Below are 9,277 nucleotides of genomic sequence, written 5' to 3' on the forward strand. Positions count from 1 at the left end.
CTCCACAATACTGCCTTCCTTGTGAAACAGCCTTCAGCTTTCTGAACGAGTCGATACTGACTAGATCTCACTATGTTTCGAAACACAGCTGTTGGTTCGCTTTGAAACGACTGAGCTTGAAAGTCCAAACGGCTCCTGATAATGAGGCCCACTGGTGCTGTATGTTCTGACACTGGTCTAGGGCTGCTGGTCACTGGCTGGCTCTCCTCTTACTGCAGTCCATTGTTTTTGTGTGTGTGGGCAGCAGCAGATGTGTGGCATAGACCCAGACTTGCTGTGTAATGTGCCTATAGCACAAAGTGCTGGGAATTGCTTGTTATTCCTCCCTCTCCCATTACATACTTCCAGCACCACATCGGCATGCCACGCGAAGTTGTGGTTAGCTTTTTTTTGTCTTACCACAGGACTGGATGTTTTTTTTTTTCAGTTTGTTTTACACACGTTCTTTTTTTTTGGCAATGTTAGAAGCTTGTCTCTACAGCCCAAAGTATAATTCGCCCACATTTCCCAACTGTCCATGTAAACCAGTTTTCGTCATTGTGTCCACGGGCACCATCTGTGTGCAGCCCAATATACAGCAAGCACAGGTACAACAAGCACAGGTGCGAGGTGAATGTTGAGAAAGAACAAGTCTACTAGGTGGTACTGTGCATGTCTCAAACTCGTTCATCTGCGCTCATGTGGGTTTAGTAAGCTTTGAAAGCTGTGCAGACATGGGTGTGCGTGAGACGGAGCTGAATGTAGAAAAGGAAGTATATCCGGTAGGGCTGCACGATAAATCAAAAATAAGCCGCACACGATTTGGCAGTTGGCTGCGAATGATTTAAAAAAAAAATTAAATAAAATAAAATTTTATGCGCAGCTTGTCAGAGAAGTATGGTTGAATGATGCTGCATCTAAAAGCCAGAGGGCGCTCTCGCGCAGCAACTCCCAATTATGCCCCGCAGAAGTACCATAACATGCGTAGTTCCAGGAAATGCCTATGGGCCTCTTTCTATGATAAAGTATATTTATAATGATGATGTTTGACGAGTATTGCTTTTACAAATGCACATAAGGGACTCAAACTCATAATGATTTCAGACGGAGCAGCACTTCCTACTGATCAAAGAGCCATGCTTCACGGACAAGCTGCACATAAAAACAATCGCAAACTTTGCGATATCATAATTGCACTTAACAGGTCGATTTATGCGAGATGTAGTGTTAATCGTGATTTATCGTGCAGCGCTAATATCCGAGCTAGTCATAAGATGGTCAATCAAATTTTCATGTTGCGATAACTGCTGAAGCTTTTATCACGGTATAAAATATTTCAAGGTATACGATATTTTCATGGTACACAATATTATCACGATATTGAAATAAGTTGCAAAAAATGTTGTTATATTATAACACGTATAATTGTTTTTTTGTTTTTTTTAACAAAAATAACTATACACTTTGTGTATTAAAGTGCAAATGAATTATAAAGAACAATAGGTAACACTTCACAATAAAGTCTCATTCGTAAACGTTAGTTAGTGCATTAACTTTTGGCTGAAAGAGAAAATGGACGAAAATATATGGCGCGTCGTATTGCCCAGCATTGTTCAGCGCACAGGTTTCACTCTCCCGCCGTCGTCACTGCACGGTGTGACGCTTCGCTCAATATTCCGCTCTATGAATGTGCGTTCCGTTGAGTTGCTCACGACCCGTGTGAACGCTCTAAAATGACGCTACCCTCTCGTGACGTTATGCTCTGCTCACATGCTCTGATAATAATAGCCTTGTAGGACTATACATTATTTGCAGGTATGGAACAAGAATAGATTTTTTTTTTCTCAATGTGCGGACACCAAGTACAACCATAACTTATTAGTCAATGGCTAAATACAGACATTATTTTGTCACCTAGCACCAAATGTAGTAGCATAATTGAGTGATTTACTCTACTTGCAATGTTGAGGGTTGTGTGATGGCAACAACCGTTACCAAATGGAACAAATACAGGACTTTCCTTCTGGTACACAATTACTTGAAAGATTACATGTCTTGGTATGCATGAAACGGAAAAAAAAAAAATCACTTAGAAACAATGTCGAATATGTGTGCCCTAGACAAATTTTGTGCTGTTTCAGAGCAAGCGCAAGCACAGCTTTTACTATTAAGGTCCTTGCACACTGAGTCCGAAATTCTCGTACGACATTTTCGCGCGTTAAACCTGATTTGAATTTTTTAAAGATGGACATCAGTTTCGGAGGCAGTGTGTAAACGTGATTGACACAACGTGAGGTTCACTTAGAAACGACGTCGAATATGTGTGCCCTAGACAAATTTTGTGCTGTTTCAGAGCAAGCGCAAGCACAGCTTTTACTATTAAGGTCCTTGCACACTGAGTCCGAAATTCTCGTACGACATTTTCGCGCGTTAAACCTGATTTGAATTTTTTAAAGATGGACGTCAGTTTCGGAGGCAGTGTGTAAACGTGATTGACACAACGTGAGGTCATATTTATTTTTTAACGTGCAAAAATTTCTGACTCTGTGTGCAAGGACCTTACATGGGTCATAATACACAACATAATTTCAAGTTTTCCTTTCTCTTTGGAGTGTTACAAGCTGTTCATGCACAGATATGATCCCTAAAGTTGCAAAGACTAAAGTCTCAAAACCAAAGAGATATTCTATATTCTATACTCGTCCACACCCTCCTAAAACACCTCGTTTAAACACGCCCCCACATGTCTACATCACTGTGTGGGATGATTTGCATAACACCGCCCAAATGTTCACGCAAAGTAGGCAGGCGTAACTTTGATTCTCGCTGCAGTATTGTTGCTTTGTTTGGTCTTCCAAAAGAGGACACAACTAGAAATCAGTGGTTAAGTTGTATTTACAACACTGTTCCTGAACACTTCAACCCAAATATTCAGATGTGTGCAGCGCATTTTACAGAGGACTGTTTCCTGATCCTGGGAGAGTAGACTACAATGCCATCTGTGGCACAAAGGCTTTTTCTATAAAGTGGGGCAATTCCAACTTTGCAAGGACAGTCTGGCTCTTCTGACTCGCAGCCTGTAAGTACGTTTTCATATTTAAATCGTTTAAACACGCCCCCACATGTCTACATCACTGTGTGGGATGAGTTGCATAACGCCGCCCAAATGTTCACGCAAAGTAGGCAGGCGTAACTTTGATTCTCGCTGCAGTATTGTTGCTTTGTTTGGTCTTCCAAAAGAGGACACAACTAGAAATCAGTGGTTAAGTTGTATTTATGTAGAGTAGCGTTTGTTGTTTGTCGTTTCTCCGAATTACAAATGCAGACATGGTTTTATGTTTATGCGGTGCGATGCAACGCGTAAAAAGACAGTATAAGTCATTATAATCCGTAATTATGTCCCCACTGGATGCAACAAATGCCTCGTTTGTAATGGGATTTATTGGTTTTGTCTCATTGCGCCGAGACACGGCTCCACAGTATGGTGAGGGGCGTAACATTTCCGTCACACGCTTGAGGTATTCGGCCAATCACAATGCAGGCGTTCAGTCATAATCCCACAGATGGTAGCTTCGCACCAGTGGCTCCTCAGCCAAGCACACGATGTCTGAACCTGCGGTTCCTCTCATACTGAGCAGGATTACCATTGCAACGACGGTACTGGATAGCTGGCCAATCAGCATACACCTCGCTTTTCAGACTGATGAGCTTTGTAAAAATCTACGCGTTTCAGAAAGGCGGGGCATAGAGGAGAAACAATAATGTACAGTATGTGGAAAATGTGTTTTTTTAAACCTTAAACCGCATAAACACGTTGCATTACACCAAATACACCAAATGTTTTTTTTAGCAACGTCATATGACCCCTTTAACCGTAAGAGCTGTGCTTGCTCTGATCTTATTTTCACGTTATCATGGGACTCGTGGTGAACATTGCAGTCATGAGCTCATCTGGGTTTGCTGAGGAAATATGTAGCATAATGGACTTGTTTGGGATTGTGTGAAAATGGAAGGCCACGTGGCCACATGCCTCAAGTCATTTTGTTTGTGTAGAGTATCTGGAGTATCACTGGCAAGTGTGCTGATAAGGCTTTTCTCATGCTGTTCTTAGGTTTGGTTCGCTCTGTGCGCACCAGTGTTTAGGACTCATTGTTCACACTGTCATTCTGCATGTGATGAAATCTGTTTGTTCAACGTTGTCAACTTTGTTCTACCACATCTTAGGTTATACGGGTCAAAGACGAAAAGGGGGTTTCAAGCATCAAAACAAAATGAGTTTAATACAGCTTTAAAAAATTTTCTCTGAAAATTAGAATGTGTCCCCTTTATTTGTATTTTTTATTTCCTGAACAAAAATGAATGGCTATCATGCATTTCCCCCATGATTTACAGAAGACACCCACTAAAATGTTATTCAGTGTAACAATAGTTCATATGCCCAAAAAAATCTCGTCTGGCATATTTAGAACAAGGATCATTAGATAACTTTAAAAGACTATTTAAGAATCACAAACCCCCACTCAAAAATTAATAAATTTTCATTTCAAATCTTTATCAATCTTTGACACTAGCAATAATTTTACCCATTTGTCAGCAAGATGTTTTTAACCATTTAAAATATAATGAAATGTAGAATGGTCACTTATTTTATATATATTTATATATATATATATTTGACTACGTACAGGTCAGAATAATTATGATTTTTCATTTTTACATAAATGTATCTTTTAAGCTGTATGAGGATGGAACATTATTTCACCCATATTTTGCCTTTTTACAAAAGTTACTTGAAACATTAAAGTCGACACTTGCATTCAGTATGCTTTTTATGTATATAAAATCAGTTTTGTAAATTTAATTTGACGTCTCGTCTTTGACCCACATATATCTCGGTCTTCTGTATTTGCTTTGAACCAATATATATATATATATATATTTGACTACGTACAGGTCAGAATAATTATGATTTTTAATTTTTACATAAATGTATCTTTTAAGCTGTATGAGGATGGAACATTATTTCACCCATATTTTGCCTTTTTACAAAAGTTACTTGAAACATTAAAGTCGACACTTGCATTCAGTATGCTTTTTATGTATATAAAATCAGTTTTGTAAATTTAATTTGACGTCTCGTCTTTGACCCACATATATCTCGGTCTTCTGTATTTGCTTTGAACCAACAACCAAGCAAACTATTGTAGGCATATAGATTTAAAATAGTTAGGACATCAAATATAACACAAGGAAAAGTCATTGTAATTTAAATAATTTCATATCAATACATTGCAATAAACAGCAATATTTACTACGGCTGGGTATTGAAGAAGTTAAAAAAAAATTTATTCGATTTATGATTCTCCAGCTTTCAATTCAATATGATTCATTTGGTAATATTTAAGGTACTTTTGGATTTTTCTTAAACCGTAAACTATACAGCGAACATTCTCACTTGGTGCTTTACTGTAATATTACAGATTAAAATAAACAACGGAGCCTAAACTATTTAATTGCAGTTTATTTTTTTAGATACATTTAACACTCAATTTAAAACTAAATTGTATGCAAACATTTATTTTGCACATATTACAAGTATATTTTTGTCAACTTTCTGTTGAAATAATTGTTTCTACGTCAAATTGTTGAAAAATAAACATTTATAGTACAAATATTTAGCAAATTGCTCCTCTAGAGTTCATAGAGACATTGAATGATATTCCTGAGGTGTAAATATAAATATTATTCTCAAGTTTTATTGGCATCTTTACATTATTTAAACACTGAGCGATTACCTGACACGATACATTTCAGTAAATTGTACTGTTTCTTTCAACACCTTCTGATGTTCATTCATGTTTTTTGTACTGTAACTAGTAGTAGAATAGTATATTTTTGTCAACTTTCTGTTGAAATAATTGTTTCTACGTCAAATTGTTGAAAAATAAACATAGTACAAATATTTAGCAAATTGCTCCTCTAGAGTTCATAGAGACATTGAATGATATTCCTGAGGTAAATATAAATATTATTCTCAAGTTTTATTGGCATCTTTACATTATTTAAACACTGAGCGATTACCTGACACGATACATTTCAGTAAATTGTACTGTTTCTTTCAACACCTTCTGATGTTCATTCATGTTTTTTGTACTGTAACTAGTAGTAGAATATCGGTTCACGTGCCGCTTAATCTAAGGCAGCTACAGCGATCTGACATGCCAAATTAAAAACGCCAAAACTACGTTTATTGTTTAAAATGTGCTGCTGTTAGTGCTGTAAGATAATGGCACTGAGTGTTTTTCTGTGTTGGCTGAGCTCTAACCCAAACCTCTTTCTGTGAGTCACTTATCCACATTTACGGATCTCTGCATCCTCTGATTCCCGCCACTAAACGATGCTAAAAATAGCCACAACTGGAGCCAGGGAAACGACAAATTAGAAACAAGGCAAACATGTTGTGCCTCTGGGCTCCCAGAAACGTCAGCAAGTTTGTTCTCCGAGTGTGAATCAGCCGTCTGTTCTAAAACAGACTTCCTCCTTTGAGAATAAAGTTTGATCCCATTTTCTCATTTGCACTGATGTGGAGGGATTCGGTATCACGCCTCTGATTTATCTACTCTGTTTCCTTCTCAGCGGAAACACAGGCGGTCGAAGTTGCCCGACCACAATGGACAGGAGCAGAAGATGGACCCTGTGGCTATTGAGAGGCAAAACGCCCTCTCTGGGGCGAACCACGGCCAGTCGAGGCTGCGCCTGGATCAGCCTGCTGTCACCACCATCGTCAGAAGGGGAACAAATTAGAAACAAGGCAAACATGTTGTGCCTCTGGGCTCCCAGAAACGTCAGCAAGTTTGTTCTCCGAGTGTGAATCAGCCGTCTGTTCTAAAACAGACTTCCTCCTTTGAGAATAAAGTTTGATCCCATTTTCTCATTTGCACTGATGTGGAGGGATTCGGTATCACGCCTCTGATTTATTTACTCTGTTTGCTTCTCAGCGGAAACACAGGCGGTCGAAGTTGCCCGACCACAATGGACAGGAGCAGAAGATGGACCCTGTGGCTATTGAGAGGCAAAACGCCCTCTCTGGGGCGAACCACGGCCAGTCGAGGCTGCGCCTGGATCAGCCTGCTGTCACCACCATCGTCAGAAGGGGGTCTAGACGGAGAAACAAGCCCTCTTTGAAGGACAAGAGTCTTGGCGGGCCGGAAGATGGAGTGGCGGTTGAAAAAGCCGCCCATTATGATCCCTCGAGCAGCCGTAACTTCAGCGAGATCAGGGCAGGGGAAATGGCCAAAATCCATCTAGTAGCACCAGGAGAGCCTGGCAGCGTTGAGGGTGCTCCTCAAGTCCCGAGCAGTGACTTTGTGCCCAAATGTGAGATCTCGGGCAAGGACGCCCTGTCTGCCCTCCACCGTGCGGGTTCGCGGCAGTGCAGACAGGAGATCGCCAACATCGTATGCCAGCACCAAGCGGGACACCTCATACCTCAGTCTCTGCCTCAGTTTTGCCCACAGCATGGTAAATGCATTCCTATCAACCATCATATCTTATCGGTGCGACGATAAATCGATTCGTGGATCGATTCTGCAATTTTCACAAATGCATCGCGATTCTCTCTTGAATCGATTCTGAGCTTAGTTTTTAACAGCAGATGGCGCTGTGTGCTTTAGAAACAGCCGTACACACACCACTTAAACCTAAAATAATCATTCATAAAGTTTGAAACGGTTGAAGCGAATTACAAGTGTTCACAGTGGGCTATGTTTACATTAATTAATTCATTAATTAATCAATGAATGTTTACATTAATAAATTAGGGTCAAGTACATTTAACCACTTACATTACTCAGCCGAACACACAAGTGCTCTTCTTCGTGAGCATTTAAGTGTGCGATTAAAAACTAGCCTAGAGCGCCATCTGCTGTTTAAAACGAAGCTCAGAATCGATTCAAGAGCGAATTGCGACGCATTCACGAAAATTGCAGAATCGATCCACGAATCAATTTATCGTCGCACCCCTAATATCCACATCCAGTCATGCTTGAAAGTTAATAGACATGTAGAGTTTGTTTGTTTTCTCCCTGTTAGGGTCAAGTACATTTAACCGCTTACATTACTCAGCCGAACACACAAGTGCTCTTCTTCGTGAGCATTTAAGTGTGCGATTAAAAACTAGCCTAGAGCGCCATCTGCTGTTAAAAACGAAGCTCAGAATCGATTCAAGAGCGAATTGCGACGCATTCACGAAAATTGCAGAATCGATCCACGAATCAATTTATCGTCGCACCCCTAATATCCACATCCAGTCATGCTTGAAAGTTAATAGACATGTAGAGTTTGTTTGTTTTCTCCCTGTCCATCTTTAGTGATCTCCAGTGCCATCCAGCATACATATTTTGCTGACACTGACCTCTCCAAGGTAGAGAACCCAGTCAGGGTGGTTTTTATGCTGGTGGTTCATGGACGAGCAGTCCGACAGTTGAAACGTCTTCTCAAAGCCATCTATCACAAAGACCACTTTTATTACATCCATGTGGACAAGGTAAGTTAGAAAACAAAATTTTGCGCAGAATTTGTATGAGTATCTAATGGCTCGTTTACACAGAGCGGTACGGTTCAGTACAATACATAGGGCTGGACAATAATTCAATATCAATATGTATCGCGATATAATTTTTTTCAATAACGGTGATAGGATTTTTACAATACAGTACGCAATTATTTTCTTTTCCGTTGTCTGAAGTTGTTTTGAAGTCTGAATTGTACCAAAATAGCGAACTGTACCGTACCTTTTTTTGGGACCCTTCTGGTGGGGTACCTAGCACAATAGTCCAGTACCTAAATGATGGAGCTAGACTCACTGCAGAACGTTGATTGGTTGACAGAGAATCGTCACTTGCGCATTTATTTATTTATTTAGTCATTTAGCAGACACTTTTATCCAAAGCGACTTACAAATGAGGACAATAAAAGCAGTCAAAACTAACAAAAGAGCAACAATATATAATTGCAAATGACAAGTCTCGGTTAGCCTAACGCAGTACACGTAGCAAGGTGTATATATATATATATATACACACACACACACACACACACACCCACACACCTATACATACACACACAAAGAAGATAAATATAGATAAAGTAGAATTAAAATAGAATAGAAAGTGCTAGAGTTAGAGAATCAAATAAAGGTGGAACAGATGTGTTTTTAGTCGTTTCTTGAAGATGGTTAAGGACTCCGCTGCTGGGATTGAGTTGGGCGGGTCATTCCACCAGGAGGGAACAGTTAATG

General features: G+C 39.7%; 1 protein-coding gene and 1 long non-coding RNA gene across 2 annotated transcripts in view; one reads left to right on the forward strand and one right to left on the reverse strand.

Moving 5' to 3' along the window:
- Positions 1–9,277, forward strand: part of LOC107565868 (xylosyltransferase 2-like) — a 36,784-nt gene that overhangs the window by 8,425 nt on the left and 19,082 nt on the right. The window contains exons 2-4 of the mRNA XM_016251153.1: positions 3,521–3,584; positions 7,291–7,500; positions 8,349–8,524. Of these exons, the coding sequence (XP_016106639.1) occupies positions 3,521–3,584; positions 7,291–7,500; positions 8,349–8,524 (450 nt within the window). The remainder of the gene's footprint in view (positions 1–3,520; positions 3,585–7,290; positions 7,501–8,348; positions 8,525–9,277) is intronic.
- Positions 3,517–9,277, reverse strand: part of LOC107565869 (uncharacterized) — a 22,522-nt gene continuing 16,761 nt past the window's right edge. Inside the window, exon 3 of the long non-coding RNA XR_001606440.1 lies at positions 3,517–3,601. This is a non-coding gene — a long non-coding RNA (uncharacterized lncRNA). The remainder of the gene's footprint in view (positions 3,602–9,277) is intronic.

This window comes from Sinocyclocheilus grahami, unplaced genomic scaffold, assembly GCF_001515645.1.
Source record: "Sinocyclocheilus grahami isolate Dianchi unplaced genomic scaffold, SAMN03320097.WGS_v1.1 scaffold1032.1, whole genome shotgun sequence".
NCBI lineage: Eukaryota > Metazoa > Chordata > Actinopteri > Cypriniformes > Cyprinidae > Sinocyclocheilus > Sinocyclocheilus grahami.